At 43.5% G+C, this 17745-nt stretch overlaps 1 protein-coding gene across 2 annotated transcripts in view; it reads left to right on the top strand.

Moving 5' to 3' along the window:
* The window catches only part of CPPED1 (calcineurin like phosphoesterase domain containing 1), a 115337-nt gene that overhangs the window by 69226 nt on the left and 28366 nt on the right, over positions 1 to 17745 (top strand). For both annotated transcript variants that reach the window (XM_082858194.1, XM_082858195.1), the window contains one exon: positions 5678 to 6100. In XM_082858194.1, coding sequence (XP_082714320.1) covers positions 5678 to 6100 — 423 coding nt within the window. The remainder of the gene's footprint in view (positions 1 to 5677; positions 6101 to 17745) is intronic.

A 17745-nucleotide genomic window follows, 5' to 3' on the forward strand; every position in this document is an offset into this window, starting at 1 on the left:
AGAAGTCGTTTGGTTTGCAAGTAGCTGCTCAGCATGGGCTTACTCGAGGGCCGCCTTGATTTTGTTGTTCTTTTCGCTGCTGCTGGTATTGAACTGGGAAGTCCACTCTAGATCCCCCGAATGAGTAGCCCATTACCTCACCTGACTGTTTCTCTACTCTTCCACTATTTCATTTAACTCTTCCTGCCAGTGGTTGAGTGTGTTATCATCAGTTCTCGTTTGAGTTCTTGTGCCTTCAGGGACTGGGGAATATAGAGGTCTTATTTTCATTTACTAAGCAGCATCCTTTCCTGTCGCTTTGCTGCAGAGAACGTTGGTTTCCTTGTTTGTATTTTAAAAAGGAAGAAAATCTTCTTACTAAAACAGTGAATAGATTAATAACCCTGTTGAAATCATTTCGCAGTATCTCTTCTTCAGACGACCTCCACAGAGGAGAGAAAATGCTGTGAAGGTCTCAGAGGTGGATGGTTCTTATAAGTAATCTGCTGGTGGGATTTTGCATCACTGTGTGTTGCTGGCTGGGGTGGGTGGTTCAAGGGAAGTGGAAGCACGTGAGTTCAATGCTTGTTTCTTGTTCTATCTTTTCTGTAACCAGGCTATATTGTCCGGTGCTTTGCAGCAGCTTCTGTTTTCCTTTACCCCCAAAGGGGGAAACAAATGTGTATTATCATGATGTTTTGTGCTTGGCAGGTACGCACAAAAATTTCTGCAGTAGCTGCCTGCACTTCTGGTTGAGATATACTTTAAGTGACGCGTGGTGGTTATTTTCCCTTCAGGAGTTGGAGCCCTAGTCTGGGGGTGGAAAATGGCAATAACATGGACACCTCTGTTCTTGGAAATGAAGTAACCACTTGGGTTCTCAATAAACAATAAATTGCAGTGCGTTACAATCCTGAGAAAAGCTACATGGCCAAGAGTTCATCTCATCCTTCCAAGGGTTTTACCATTGCTTCTGAAATATTATGGCGATATTCCACGAATAGCCATCCCAGGTACATTCTGATATTTACTTTTAATGTGCCATGCCCGCAAGAGTTTAATTGTGGAATAAATGAACCGGGCGTGGGAGTTTTATCCTAGTAACAACATATAATTTTGCTTAATCATGTTGAGCTGTAAACTAAGCTTTGATAGACCTGTATAAAATTGAAAACCCAAGTTAATGCCGGAAGTTCCGAGAAGAAGAAGGTTCTTTAGCTGCAACACAAATCCCTGGGAGAGAACGCTGAGAACACAGACCCTGAACACCTCTTTGAGAAAGGCTTGCTAGCAGCTGCAGCCAAGCCGCACACAGGCGTCTGATATCAGGGACAGTTAAGAAGAATACGGAAGAGAATCCAAAATTTGTTTTTTAAGGGCACAGGCTTCCTTCTCCACAGTGGAAAAGCCACAGATGAGAAAAGCCTGGCCCCACACTGCTCTGAGCAGTCTCTCTGGGGTGCCATCCCCTGGGGAGAAAAATGATGCCAGGTACTCACCAAACCTACTGCACATCCCCTGAAGATGATGAGCCTTGCAGAGACATCTGGGCTTGTCCAGCATCTATGTAAAGTCATCCAGTTTTGTTCAGTTCTAATGACTTTCTGATTAGAAACATAAACGTGTGTGTGTGCGTACACGCAGTGTGATGTATGTGTAATTAATATACATGCAGTTAGTTATATGTGTTTATTTTTTAGTTATTTATTTATTTTTTTGCGGTACGCGGGCCTCTCACTGTTGTGGCCTCTCCCGTTGCGGAGCACAGGCTCCGGACGCGCAGGCTCAGCGGCCATGGCTCACAGGCCCAGCCGCTGAGCGGCATGTGGGATCTTCCCGGACCGGGACACGAACCCGTGTCCCCTGCATCATCAGCAGGCGGACTCTCAACCACTGCGCCACCAGGGAAGCCCCCCCCCCACAACAAAAAATTCCACACACAAAAAAATTCTGATATACACAAATGAGTTGAATGTAACGCAGATGTTTTCATTAAACTTGGCTTTTTACCATCTAGAATTTACTCCTTCACTTTGAAATTCTTACCTAAAAATTATTTATATCCCTGGAGAATGTTTTTATTCCTTTAGAAATGATTTTTTTTTTTTTTTTTTTGGCTGCACCTCACGGCTTGCAGGATCTTAGCTCCCTGACCAGGGATCGAACTCATGCCCCTGCAGTGGAAATGCGGAGTCCTAACCACTGGACCGCCAGGGAAGTCCCCAGAAATGGTACACTGATTGCTCTGTGTACATGGTTGGGTTACTGATAAAGAGGGAAGAATTACTACATTCAGGTGTGGGGTGGAGGGAAGACAGATCACCTTTTCTATACCTGTTTGTACCCAATTCTGGAAATTATCTTGGTATGAATCCTTACCGCTGCCCTCTGAATTGTGGGGTTATCATTCCCATTTCACACATACTGAGGCCAAGGCTCAGAGGACCCAGGTGACTCATTCAAGGCCACACAGCTTGTGAAGGGCAAGAGCCAAGGTCCAAACCCATGTGTCACAGACTCTCCCCACCCACACCTTGCCAGATGGGGGGTGGGTATAGAAAGTCCTGGAAAAGCTGCGCAAGAGAGGCTTATCTTTGACTGAAGGGATCCAGGGAAGATGGGCTTCATGGTTTCTAACAGGTTATTGGGGATTATTTGTGATTTCTCCAAGAGCAGCATCCCTCTGAGGTTTGGAAACAAACAAACATCCTGTTGTGTATGATTCACAGCTCTTCACTGTAGATTGCTTTGTAGACTGGGTCTCCTTTCCAAGGTTTGAATAAGTCTGTCTTTTTTTTGGCAGTACGCGGGCCTCTCACTGTTGTGGCCTCTCCCGTTGCGGAGCACAGGCTCCGGACGCGCAGGCTTAGCGGCCATGGCTCACGGGCCCAGCCGCTCCGCGGCATGTGGGATCTTCCCGGACCGGGGCACGAACCCGTGTCCCCTGCATCGGCAGGCGGACTCTCAACCCCTGCGCCACCAGGGAAGCCCCTAAGTCTGTCTTTTGAGGTGCTCATTTTTAACTTTTCTGTGTATGGTCATTAGCTACTTGAACATTCTTTGTGTCTTTCTCAGCCAGTGTATGAAGCATTGTGATGAAATGTCTTTTGAAAATCAAGAATGGGAGACACTCTGCACCCCAGTGTATTATAACGTCCTTGTCCTGTGGATCAGGACTTCATAATACCCTGTGACCAGGACACTGTAATGAGAGGCAGCACTCTGAGCCGGAGCACCAAGTTCAGGTTCTCCAATGGGAAAAGAACAGACCAGTGGGGTCTTAGAGGGGTTTAGAGTCAACACAGATACCCACAGTCCAAGTTCAGCTAAGGAAGCAACATCAGTCAATGGCCTCTTCAAACCAGGAGCCCCAGGGCCAGCCCAGACCAGTGAGGAAGCAGATGCTGTCTGTAGGCAAATCCCCAGCATCACTGAGGGAGAGGCTCCTGGTCCCCAGTGCTAGGCAGGCCCTGCTTCTCCCCTCGCCTGAGCTCTTTCTGTGGCGATCAGCCAGCCTTTCCCCAGTAGATTCCACTCACCCCCGAGATTGGGGTCTCCTGGAAATGCAGCCGCCTGACTGGCCTCCCCTCAATCTTCTTTAATCCTTAGGATCCTGAGGCTAAGGATTTTTTTTAATTCTTTTTTTAAAAATGAAAATAATACATAAGCTTTCTAAAATTTAATTCTTTTTAAAAATGAAACTGATACATAAGCTTGGAAAAAGTGAGGAAGAAAGGAAGGAACTTTAAAAATATAGTATAAAAGGTTTTCAACGAAATGTGAAAGTCTCCTTCACTCCCCGCTTCTGTTTCCCAGATTTAACCAGAGTTGATAGTTTCCTTTGTATCTTTGGAGAAGTTCTATCCATAATATATGAATATGTGTAAGCCTTTTTAAAATTTATGTGTGATTTTTACTCCTCCATGTCTTACCTTTTTAATTTAATATATATTACAGATCTTTCCAGAACATCCGTGCAGATCTACCTCTTTATTTTCTCTTCATTTATTTATTTTATTAATAATAATAAAAATAATAATAAAAATATATCAGTGAAATATGGGTGTTCTGAACTCTTAAGTGTCTAACAACATAGCTAAAAGTAAGTGAACACCAAATTTGGCAGAATTACCGAGATAAATCGATCGATCCATAATTAGAGTGATGACCTAACCAGGTCTTTCAGAAACTGCTACAGATCAATAGGCCAAAAGCAAAGAATAATGACATAGGAGGTTTGAATCACCCCATTAACAAGTTTGATTGAGTGGAAATATGAGGGATTCTGTATTCAACAGAGTGCACATTCTGTACACACTCTCATGGGATGTTTAGAAAAGCAGGCATATACTTGCTGTAAAGGAAATCTCACTGCTAATCTTGTGGTTGTAATCTGAAGTGGCTTTGTCATTTCCCTCTCTTTCTTTCCTGAGTTAGTTCTACCAGTTCCTATTTCACATCTGCCCATTTTCTGACCATCTAAACTGAATTCCTTTATTTCTGCTTTATGTTCTTCTTTCTTAGCTATAATTGCTTTGTAAAGACTTTGCTGCTTTCTTTTTAATTCATGATGGAAATGAAATGTGGGGTCTAATTTTCATCGGCTCATGGCAGCATTTTTCAGGTAAATTTTATCATCCCTCATGAAGGTGGGCTTCTCTCTTTCATCATTTTTCATATGCTGTCTTTGCAGGATGCTGAGCTTATATTCCGCAGGACTATCAGGAATCATGTCCTTTCCCCGCTTTGCTTTTCTCAATCATGCTTAATAACATCTGATACAGATGGGTGTGCTTCTATAATTTACTTGACAGATTGTCTGACTCACTAGTTTGAAAGGAACGGTTTGTGTCTCTTTGACTCACAGCTGACCCTGGTAGCTAAATCAGTACCTTATACATAGTCAGTACTCGATAAATATTTGTTGAATAAATTAGCACCAAAAAAAAAACCAGATCTGGAATTAAATTGGTCATCTCAAAGCCCATTTATTAAGGTTTTAATACATTATTACAGGAAGCGTGGAAGCCAGGAATCTGAGGGAGGAGGGAACCCACCGTTTGTCCAAATAATCATCTCCACACTGACTCCTGAGTGCCAGGGGGAATGTGCTTCATATTAAGGCACTGAGCCCCTGCTCTCTAACACACTGCTAGTAGAATATAAAATGCCTCTTCCGCTGTATGGGGAAGGTTTGGCAAGATACACATGCCAGTTGATGTAGCCGTTTGGACTCTAAGAATTTTTCCCATAAAAGTGGTCACACAGTCTGCACGGTCGTGTGTATGGTAAGAAAATCTTAAATAGCTGTCGTTTGAGGTTAGCGTTCAGAGCTGGGTCCATACACCTCAGGGGTGCATTTGATTACCCCTTGAAACAGGGCAGAAAAGTCACAACTATTTATATTTATTTTCTAAATAAAAGATAGAAATTCAGCTTCACTAATATTTACAATTAGAATGACTCTACACCATCGCTCAATCAGCAGTTTGGGGTCAGATGGCCAGTTAGACACTGAATTTCCAGGGGAAGGAGGACAGAAGTTCCCATCTCACTTGTTGATTTGTTTTTAACATACGACTGCTTTTTGCAGTTTCCATGTGTCCAGTTGAGTGGATTTCTAGATTATTCTCTAATTCGATATTATAAAGGCACAAACAGCCTCAGCTGTTTCAGGACATGACCCTCACTCTTCCAGGGATGCCCTGGCGGAAGGAGCAGACGGAGGACCTGCAGCGGGTGCTCAGGACCGTGGACAGCGAGATCCCACTGGTCCTTGTCAGCGGCAACCATGACGTGGGCAATGTCCCCACCCCCGAGACCATCGCGGAGTTCCAGCAGACTTGGGGAGATGACTATTTCAGCTTCTGGGTTGGGGGCGTCCTGTTCCTCGTCCTCAACTCCCAGTTCTTATACGATGCCTCCATGTGCCCTGCCTTGAAGCAGGCCCAGGACCAGTGGCTGGACCAGCAGCTGAGCATCGCAGGGCAGCGGAAGTGCCAGCACGCCATCGTCTTCCAGCACATCCCGCTGTTCCTGCAGAGCGTCGATGAGGACGACAGCTACTTCAACCTCACCAAGCTGGTGCGGAAGGAGATGGCAGACAAGTTCTCCCGAGCAGGTAGGCCCGGGGCCCCAGGTGTCTGGGTGATCTGGAGAGGAGGTGTCCAGATCCTTCTGCTGCCCCTCTGCGGCCTGGCAAAGGGGAGAGAGGAGGGGGCTTTGGGCAGGACTGGATTCTCATCCCAGCTCTGGCACTCATGGCTGTGTGGCCTTAGATGAGCTGCCTTACCCTCCGAGCCTCAGCTTCCTCGTCTGTAAAGTAGGAGTAGCAGAAGCAGCTCTCTCGTGGGGTGGCTGTGAGGATTCAGTGAGAGGGGGCCTGGACAGGATTAGAGCAGCCCCAAGCTGAGTACTGAAGTCATAATAGCTGCTCACAGCTGAGGATGGGGACCCTGCAGGTTGGGGGTTATTGGGGGGGGGGGCCGGGTGGGTCTGGTCTGAGTGTGGCTGTATGTGCCCCAGGCAAAGGAAGATGCCAGGAGTATCTTTTCTCATTTCTCTGGGAAGCAGGAACTTGCCCAAGGGCAGATGATATTTAAGAGCCAAACCCGACCAGTATTAGATGTAACCCGGGAAATCCTGGAACGTGGCTATAGGGCAGGTCCTGGAGCCTCATCAGTGTTCCTTTAGTGAGGTGGACTGAGTTCTCCTCCAGAAGTAAGAGGAGAAATCTGTTTAGTCTGATCTTAACCCTGCTGTGAATTTTAAGCTAATCATACACATGACACATACGTGAGCACACACACACACAGTGAGGACACTCCGTTTCTAGAGATCTCAGTTCCGCTGGCGCTGTGTGCACCGCCAGCCCACACACCTCATTCCTCCTCCTGGGAGCACCTGCAGCTTTCCTCTCACGAGAAATGGTGCGTTCTCGGCCGGTTCCCTGCGTTACCACTGCCTTGGCAGGATTCCGGTTTTGACGGCTGCTGTGTCTCTTGTTTGGGTCCTAATGCCTCCTTTCAGATCTTTCCAGAGAGTACTTCATCGGGCGCCTCTAAAATATCAATGCGTTCTTTTATTTGTTAGGGGGTAGGGAGAGGGAGAGGGCCTGACCCAATAAGTAGCAAGCATTCATTAAAAAAAAATCCTGGCACTCTTTTCACCTTTGAGCATTCGATGTGTTCACATTTACTTGTGAAAAGTACAATAGGCCCTTCTGTATTTTCGAGACATTTTACAAAAAGCTTGCATAATTGGAGACGTTTTCCAACTGTTCCATGGAGATGAAGTTGGAAAACTTTTATCAAAGCCTTTGAAATTTTATGCCCTGCTTGAGTTGGTGCAGAAAACCAACTTTTTTTGTTTTTGTTGACAAGGAAATGAAGTGTCAAGATGGCATCAGCACCACCACGGAGACTATTTTGTAACAGAGAATAATGCCGGAGAGAACACTTAGTGCCACTGAAATGATTCCTTTTATATCAAATGTTAAATGATGCAAGTGCCATCCCCATGGCTGCCCTTTGCTGTCAGCCACATCCTTGAGTGGCATGGGGTTCTGGGTGTCCCACTGTAGGACGGAGCACATGCGGTCCAGGAGCAGCCCCAGATGCTGAGACCTGGAGACGTTTATAAAGAGGGCGATCCCAGCTCTAACAGCGCATCCTCGGGGGAATCCTGCTGCCCACCCACCAGGAACCCCAGAGGGTGACATCGCATCTGGGATGCACCAGCCACCTCCCCCGTCAGGCCTGCAGCCCTGTAAGCGCAGGGAGGATTTGTCGGCACCCCCAGAGCTGGTCTGTGTCTCGGAGGTGGGCTCCAATTGCCCCAGCTCACAGAGACTGATATCTACCACCAGAATGGCATTTTATTAATTTAAAAAAAAATTTTTTTAAATATCTTTATTGGAGTATAATTGCTTTACATTGGTGTGTTAGTTTCTGCTTTATAACAAAGTGAATCAGCTATGCATATACGTATATCCCCATATCTCCTCCCTCTCGCATCTCCCTCCCACCCTCCCTATCCCACCCCTCTAGGTAGTCACCAGGCACCAGGCTGATCTCGCTCTGCTGTGCGGCTGCTTCCCGTTGGCTAGCTATTTTACATTTTATTAATTTAGAGCAAGGCTGAAATCCTCCCCTTAACCCTAGCAGTGCAGTCTCTTCCCGTAGGCAAAACAGCATGGGAGGCCCAGTTATAATCAGGAGGTTGCTTGCCGAGCGTGAGACAGAGCAGAGGGACTAGTTTTCTTATCTGCTCTTTATTTTTCAACAGAAGTATAATTGATTTACAATACTGTGTTAGTTTCAAGTATACAACATAGTGATTCAGTATTTTTGCAGATTATGCTCCATTATAAATTATTACAAGATATTGGGTATAATTCCCTGTGTTGTACAGTACATCCTTGTTACTTATGTATTTTATATATAGTGGTTGGTATCTGTTAATTCCATACCCCTAATTTGTCCCTTCTCCCTTCCCTCTCCCCTTTGATAACCACAAGTTTGTTTTCTATGTCTGTAAGTCTGTTTCTGTTTTGCATATACGTTCATTGGTATTATTTTTTAGATTCCACATATAAGTGATATCATATAGTATTTGTCTTTCTCTGTCTGACTTATGTCACTGGGCATAATAGTCTTTAGGTCCATCTGTGTTGCTGCAGATGGCAGTATTCCTTTTTTATGGCTGAGTAATATTCCTGTGTGTGTGTGTGTGTGTGTGTGTGTGTGTGTGTGTGTGTGTGTGTATCACATCTTCTTAATCCAGTTTTCTATTGATGGGCACTTGAGTTGCTTCCATGTCTTGGCTACTGTAAATAATCTTATCAGCTCTTAATGGCCTCTGGTTCTGGAACTCTGATGGATTCTTCTCCAGTAGGGCCTCCTTGCCCAGGAAGATTGATACTTCATGTGCCTTTAATTCTGCCTCTTTAATAGCTCTCCAGCCTGTCCACTTCTTTAGGCCACCATTGCCTCTCAGCTGGGTGGTGGCAACAGCTTTGACTTGGTCCCCCTGCCCCACTCTTGCCCCATTCTGGTCCATTCGCCACTACATCCAGAGGAGTATGTAGCCCAACAGCATCTGCCCTTCTGAGGCCCCTTCATACATAGGATAAGGCTGTCCTCACCCTTTGTCACTGTCTCTGCCTCTTCCATTTCATCTGGCCAACGCCGCCTCAACTTCCTGTATGAGGTGCCCCCAGCCCTGCCCCGCCAGGTTCTTCCTCAGCTTCCCTTGCTCCCAGTGCATTTGTAAGTGTCAGCCTGTCTGAAGCCCCCCTAGACTCTCAGCTCCTTGAGTGCAGGGGGGGCCTGGCTCGGGTCTTAGCCTATAATAAATGCTTCATCAGTGTTTGTGGAATGAGTGAAGGATGAACCTCTGATGCAGGCTCCTTCCCTCGGTGGCCAACCAGCCCAGCTCATTTCTCGGTTTAGCACCCACTGTGCACCTGGCACAGAGCAGACCAGGTCCCACTCGGTGGAACTCCTGGGCACAGCCTCTGTGTGGTGTGTTCCCAGTGTCGGGCACACATCATGCAGCCTCCTGGTCCTTCGGTTTTGGGTCAGGCCATGCGTGTGACTCTGCTCTGACCCACATGCTGACTTTCCAGGCTCACCCAGCAGTCAGTTGCTCTCTTCCCAAGTGGTCCCCTGCTGTTCCCATCAGGTACCACCTTCACTTATAGGCAGGTGTGCTCTTCTTGGTCACTGGCCTTAGGACCTTCCCTTAGACCTGATTGACCAGGCAAAAGCAGAGAGAAGAGTGCCCTTCCTGCAGTCACCTGTCAGTTTGAGTGGCTTCCCAAACCAGGCCCTTTGCTTAATGGCCTTTCAAACTCAGAACAAAGCATCGGCAGCATTGGGAAGATATCGGGATGAGATGCAGTCACAGCTCCGTGGCAGCCTGAGGGGCCAGCTTGGTTTGGGAGCACAGGTAGGTGGGCTGTCATGGGGAATGCAGGCCCCCACGACTCAGTAATGCCAGAGATCGCTCAGGTCACAGCCATATCGTTCTTGAACTCATTTTGGAAAGCCGGAAGTTCAGGTGACATTCTGTGAAATTCATTAACTTAAAGACCATGATCAAATTGGGGGTGATGATGACAGATGGTATTTAATACTGCCTCCAGCTTTTTCTCCCCACAGCAATATTATTCCCTAATACTATTTCAGTCTCATTTATCTCCTTGTGCTAAAATGCCAGTACTCAAAAATATGTCAAAAACTTATCAGAATATCAGGGTAGCTTTTAATTATGATAATTGTGTTGTTATAAAATATCCTTTTAAAGAGCACATCCCTCCTCAAACTCCCATGGAGGTAACACCCAGCTTCCTTCCAGCAAGCTTAATGAATAATTCTGAATCATTGTGTGGGATGAATAAATGATTTAATAATGAGCATCAACAATCATCTCACATTGTGGCATTAATTTTCTAAACGGGATGAGGTAAATGAGGAGGAGGGCTGTTACTATACAATGGGCCACCGTGTGTGTAGGGATGCGTTCTTTGAATCAAAGCCTCCAGCCTCCGAGCTCAGGTTTCCCTAGAAACAGATGCATTCTGTTTCTCCTTTTGAAGCTCAATAAAAAAACCTTCTCTGTATGATGCGAAAATGTTGTCAATAGCCAGTACAAATAAACAGTTATCGGGGCAGGACAGATGCACAGATGTGAAGCGGCACAGTTATTTTCCGTCTTCTTTGCTCTGCCTGAGGATAATCAATTTCATCACATCCACGGGATGTAGAAATTGGTTTTCCCCTTAATTCACCTGATACCTAGTTGGAGTTACAAAGACAGTAGATAATGAAATCTTGGTCGAACCTCCTGGCCATTGTCTGTATCCCTCATGCCTTTTTCAGCAGAAGGTTAATATGTGACCCAGTTAATACAGATTTCAATTTAAAAACTCAATCTTAAAAAACAAAAGTCTAGCTCTTTAACTGCCCCTGTTTCCCTTGATGTCTCGATACCTTTTCTTTTTTCCATTCTGAACATAGAGATTAGAACTGTGTAGTAGAAAGCCCAGAGTGAATTTGGCAATTATGAAAAATTCCAGTAAGTTGATCTTTCCTGTAAAAGCTAATGAGTAATTTCACAGAATTATAGTTTCACCTCTATTTATGCTTTTTAAAAAAAAAACTAGAAAGAGATCTTAGCCCATGTACCGTTATGGTTTTAGAATTTCAAAGTTTTAAAGAACAAAAAGGTCAGGTTTCCAGGGTCTACTTCACAGGAAGAATGAAACATCAAATCCTACTCTGACATCTAATATTGAGTTGTATTGAAATTATTTGTTTGCATCCTGATTCCTCCAGGAAATGGAGTCCCAGCTTTGTTCACCTCTACAAACCCAGCCCCTAGCCTAGACTATCACATAGTAGCCTCTCAATAAATAAATATGGAATTGAGTTAAACTTGGTTCATATCTACTAATCAGCAGAATCACAGGTAATGTCCATGTTACCTCTGGATTGGTATTTACCAGCTGACTTTTGGATGGGAAATGCATCACCTAGAGCAGGGGTCAGCAAACGTTCCCTGCAAAGGGTCAGACAGTGAACGTTTTGGGCTGTGGTCTCTGTAGCGACTGCTTAGCTTGGCCTCTGTAGCATGGAAATAGCCACAAACGGTACGTAAGCAAGTGGGTGTGACTGGGTTCTGGTAAAACTTTACACTAACAGGTGGTGGGCCTGCAGGCCATAGTCTTCCCATCCTTGGCTTAAAGAGAGGTTCCTGATACAGCGGGAGGCTCTTTCTCTCCCGTGAGACAACATGCACGCGTCTAATTCCAGGCTGCTTCTGATGACCCCCCTGTCACAACTGCCGACTCACCGAAGGTCTGCCCAGAAGGGGCCCCGGGCTCCTCAGTGGAGAGCATGCCTGGGTGCAGCTCATCCCGCTGGAGGCCCATGATGTGGTGAAGGTGGGAGGGCTCCCGGGGCACTGAAAATCAAACGCTTGGGTGTTTAACATGTGTTAGAAAAAAAACTATAACTAGCTCATCAAGTGAAAGAAAAATAATAAATGACAGGTAGCGTGGGTAGTGTGCGGGTAAGGCCGAACGTGTGATGGCGGTACAAGGGGTGCCGTGCTCATGAGGGTGGGCTGTAAGACCGCTTAAGGCCACAGGTCAGCGGGTGGGCTTGGCTTCAGACAGACCTGGATTCAAATCCTTTGGTGCTACTCCCCGGTGAAGCGGCTTCCTGTAATCTGCTGAACATCTTTCTGCCTTAGTTTACTCACTTGTTAAAGGAGGGTACTCGTCCCAACCTCATAGTGTTGGTGTGAGAATCAAGTAAAGGGAGGCGTGTATAAGAGCACTTAGCCCCATGCCTGGGACGTGGCACGTGCTTGATGAAGGGTGGTTTGTCGTCACCTGGCCTTGGACCGTGGTGCGAGCCCACAGCTGGCAAGTTAGCTTTACCCGGGGTCTGGCTTCTTCCTTTCATGAGAGCAGCGCTTCTCACTCCTGGTGCTGCCCGGAGCAGGCAGCGTCTTCTTGGGAGGGTGTACGTGAGGGGGCACAAAGCACGGAGAGGCACGTCGAGTCTGGGGACGTGCCTGCAGTTTGCTAATATAACTTTATATATTGAAAAAGGGAGAGGAATTAGCAATTATTTTTAGAATACAAACTAAGGAAGTGAAGCTAGACAAGAAACCTCTTGGCTTCTGGGCTACGCAGGAAGATAGGCTGTGCCTCAGAGTCTGAGGTTTTTTGGGGTGAATGAGGAATGTACACTATTTTCAGTTTTGTCGAAAGGGGTAGTAGTTTAAAAGGTTGGGAAACATTGAACTAGATGGAAAATTCCTATGGAACTTAGTGAGAGGATTTGACTCTGCATTTATTTTTTTAAAGCACACACCTCACCAATTAATGTGCTAATAAACACACTTTGGAATGCGTAATCTCATAGTCAGATTTTTCTGAATCCAGCAAGTGGGTCCACAAGGCAGTGGCTGTCATCAGACAACACCCTTTGTTTGTTTGTTTTTGGCCACACGGCAATGTGGGAATCTTAGTTCCCTGACCAGGGATGGAACCTGCGCCCCCTGCAGTGGAAGCGCATAGGGACTGCCAGGGAAGTCCCAATGCTCTCTGTTTAAAATGCACTAAAAAATCTATCTCATTGGTTCTTTTTTTAACTGACTTCCAAGTGAGAACTCAACAAACAGTCCTTTTTTTGAGCATCTGCAGAATTCAGAGTTTCTGGGGGCATGTCAGCTTGAGGAATTTTAGCCTCTTTAATTTACATTTGGTCTTGAATTCATCTTCCAGGTTTGGTCTGCTGTATGTTTCAATCAGTTCACCATAAAACATCATGCTTTAGTCATTTTATGTCTGTGTTTCATTCACTGTAAACCAAGATAAAAGACCAACTACGGAAGCTACATCTGGTGCGAAGTGGTGGATTACATTTCTCACTTTGGACGTATCCTTAACAGTTGGGCTAATTAAAGTTAAAATCAAGTCCTGATAGTAACTATTTATAAATTGAGAATCTGGCATGTGTATCTGTGTGCTGCCTGTTCCCAAAGTTAAGTCAGCATTTATCCATTCAACAAATAGCCTGGGCCCTGTGCTGGGCGCCCAGGGCAGCAATGCACAAAACAGAGTGTTGTAGGTCACCCTCAAACTAAAAGCTCAAAATCTTGTTGAAAAATCCCATTGCAGCATTTCAAAAAGGAGCCCCAAGTACATGGGAAACAGCAATGTCTGTTTAAGCGTGTGAAGTCAAAATATTATATCTTTTCTTTCTAGGTCACGTTTTAAAAATAGCAATTAGTGTCATTTTCAAATGAGCAGTGGGATTCCTTTGTAAAATTGAAATATCCCTCGCTTAGCTAAACACTCTTTTTCTGTGTGTGTTTGTTTTTTCTTTTTTGTCTTTTTTATACTGCAGGTTCTTATTAGTCATCAGTTTTATACACATCAGTGTATACATGTCAATCCCAATCGCCCAATTCATCACACCACCATCCCCACCCCACCGCAGTTTTCCCCCCTTGGTGTCCATACATTTGTTCTCTACATCTGTGTCTCAGCTTCTGCCCTGCAAACCGGTTCATCTGTACCATTTTTCTAGGCTCCACATACATGCATTAATATACGATATTTGTTTTTCTCTTTCTGACTTACTTCACTCTGTATGACAGTCTCTAGATCCATCCACGTCTCAACAAATGACTCAATTTCATTCCTTTTTATGGCTGAGTAATATTCCATTGTATATATGTACCACAACCTCTTTATCCATTTGTCTGTCGATGGGCATTTAGGTTGCTTCCATGACCTGGCTATTGTAAATAGTGCTGCAATGAACATTGGGGTGCATGTGTCTTTTTGAATTATGGTTTTCTCTGGGTATATGCCCAGTAGTGGGATTGCTGGGTCGTATGGTAGTTCTATTTTTAGTTTTTTAAGGAACCTCCATACTGTTCTCCATAGTGGCTGTATCAATTTACATTCCCACTAACAATGCAAGAGGGTTCCCTTTTCTCCACAACCTCTCCAGCATTTGTTGTTTGTAGATTTTCTAATGATGCCCATTCTAACTGGTGTGAGGTGATACCTCATTGTAGTTTTGATTTGCATTTCTCTAATGATTAGTGATGTTGAGCATCCTTTCATGTGTTTGTTGGCAATCTGTATATCTTCTTCGGAGAAATGTCTATTTAGGTCTTCTGCCCATTTTTGGATTGGGTTGTTTGCTTCTTTAATATTGAGCTGCATGAGCTGTTTATATATTTTGGAGATTAATCCTTTGTCCGTTGATTCATTTGCAAGTATTTTCTCCCATCTGGAGGTTGTCTTTTCGTCTTGTATATGGTTTCCTTTGCTGTGCAAAAGCTTTGAAGTTTCATTAGGTCCCATTTGTTTATTTTTGTTTTTATTTCCATTACTCTATGAGGTGGATCAAAAAAGATCTTGCTATGATGCTATGTCAAAGAGTGTTCTTCCTATGTTTTCCTCTAAGAGTTTTATAGTGTCCGGTCTTACATTTAGGTCTCGAATCCATTTTGAGTTTACTTTTGTGTATGGTGTTAGGGAATGTTCTGATTTCATTCTTTTACATGTAGCTGTCCAGTTTTCCCAGCACGACTTATTGAAGAGACTGTCTTTTCTCCATTGTATATCTTTGCCTCCTTTGTCATAGATTAGTTGACCATAGGTGCGTGGGTTTATCTCTGGGCTTTCTATTTTGTTCCATTGATCTACATTTCTGTTTTTGTGCCAGTACCATATTGTCTTGATTACTGTAGCTTTGTAGTATAGTCTGAGGTCAGGGAGTGTGATTCCTTCAGCTCCATTTTTTTCCCTCAAGATTGCTTTGGCTATTCGGGGTCTTTTGCGTCTCCATACAGATTTTAAGATGATTTGTTCTAGTTCCGTAAAAATGCCATTGGTAATTTGTTAGGGATTGCATTGAATCTGTAGATTGCTCTGGGTAGTATAGTCATTTTCACAGTATTGTTTCTTCCAATCCAAGAACAAGGTATATCTCTCCAGCTGTTGGTATCATCTTCAATTTCTTTCATCAGTGGCTTATAGTTTTCTGCATACAGATCTTTTATGCAGGTTTATTCCTAGGTATTTTATTCTTTTTGTTGCAGTGGTAAATGGGAGTGTTTCCATAATTTCTCTTTCAAATTTTTCATCATTAGTGTATAGGAGTGCAAGAGATTTCCATGCATTAATTTTGTATCCTGCTACTTTACGAAATTCATTGATTAGCTCTAGGAGTTTTCTGGTGACATTTTTAGGATTCTCTATGTATAGTATCATGTCATCTGCAAACAGTGACAGTTTTACTTCTTCTTTTCCAACTTGTATTCCTTTTATTTCTTTTTCTTCTCTGATTGCCGTGGCTAGGACTTCCAAAACTATGTTGAATAATAGTGGTGAGAGTGGACATCCTTGTCTCGTTCCTGATCTTTGAGGAAATGCTTTCAGCTTTTCAGCATTGAGAATGATGTTTGCTGTGGGTTTGTCATATATGGCCTTTATTATGTTGAGGTAGGTTCCCTCTATGCCCACTTTCTGGAGAGTTTTTATCATAAATGGGTGTTGAATTTTGTCAAAAGCTTTTTCTGCATCTGTTGAGATGATCATATGGTTTTTATCCTTCAGTTTGTTAATATGGTGTACCACATTGATTGATATGCATATATTGAAGAATCCTTACATCCCTGGGATAAATCCCACTTGATCATGGTGTATGATCCTTTTAATGTGCTGTTGGATTCTGTTTGCTAGTATTTTGTTGAGGATTATTGCATCTATATTCATCAGTGATACTGGTCTGTACTTTTCTTTTTTTATAGTATCTTTGTCTGGTTTTGGTGTCAGGGTGATGGTGGCCTCGTAGAATGAGTTTGGGAGTGTTCCTTCCTCTGCAATTTTTTGGAAGAGTTTGAGAAGGATGGATGTTAGCTCTTCCCTAAATGTTTGATAGAATTCACCTGTGAAGCCATCTGGTCCTGGATTTTTGTTTGTTGGAAGATTTTTAATCACAATTTCAATTTCATTACTTTTGATTGGTCTGTTCATATATTCTGTTTCTTCCTGGTTCAGCCTTGGAAGGTTATACCTTTCTAAGGATTTGTCCATTTCTTCCAGGTTGTCCATTTTATTGGCATAGAGTTGCTTGTAGTAGTCTCTTAGGATGCGTTGTATTTCTACGGTGTCTGTTGTAACTTCTTTTTCGTTTCTAATTTTATTGGTTTGAGTCCTCTCCCTCTTCTTCTTGATGAGTCTGGCTAATGGTGTATCAGTTTTGTTTATCTTCTCAAAGAACCAGCTTTTAGTTTTATTGACCTTTGCTATTGTTTTCTTTTTTTCTATTTCATTTATTTCTGCTCTGATCTTTATGATTTCTTTCCTTCTACTAACTTTGGGTTTTGTTTGTTCTTCTTTCTCTAGTTCCTTTAGTTGTAAGGTTAGATTGTTTACTTGAGATTTTTCTTGTTTCTTGAGGTGGGCTTGTATAGCTATAAACTTCCCTCTTAGAACTGCTTTTGCGGCTTCCCATAGGTTTTGGATCGTTGTGTTTTCATTATCATTTGTCTCTAGGTATTTTTTGATTTCTTCAGTGATCTCTTGGTTATTTAGTCACGTATTCTTTAGCCTCCATGTGTTTGTGTTTTTTACATTTTTTTCCCTGTAATTCATTTCTAATCTCATAGTGTTGTGGTCAGAAGAGATGCTTGATATGATTTCAGTTTTCTTAAATTTTCTGAGGCTTTATTTGTGACCCAAGATATGATCTACCCTGGAGAATGGTCCCTGCGCACTTGAGAAGAAAGTGTAATCTGCTGTTTTTGGATGGAATGTCCTATAAATATCAATTAAATGTATCTGGTCTATTGTGTCATTTAAAGCTTCTGTTTATTTATTTATTTTCATTTTGGATGATTTGTCCATTGGTGTAAATGAGGTGTTAATGTCCCCCACTATTATTGTGTTACTGTCGATATCCTCTTTTATAGCTGTTAGCAGTTGCCTTATGTATTGAGGTGCTCCTATGTTGGGTGCACATGTATTTATAATTGTTATATCTTCTTCTTGGATTGATCCCTTGATCATTATGTAGTGCCCTTCCTTGTCTTTTGTAACATTCTTTATTTTAAAGTCTATTTTATCTGATATGAGTATAGCTACTCCAGCTTTCTTTCGATTTCCATTTGCATGCAATATCTTTTTCCGTCCCCTCACTTTCAGTCTGTATGTGTCCCTAGGTCTGA

The sequence above is a fragment of the Leucopleurus acutus genome (genome assembly GCF_964270905.1).
Source record: "Leucopleurus acutus genome assembly, chromosome: 16".
In the NCBI taxonomy this organism is placed as follows: domain Eukaryota; kingdom Metazoa; phylum Chordata; class Mammalia; order Artiodactyla; family Delphinidae; genus Leucopleurus; species Leucopleurus acutus.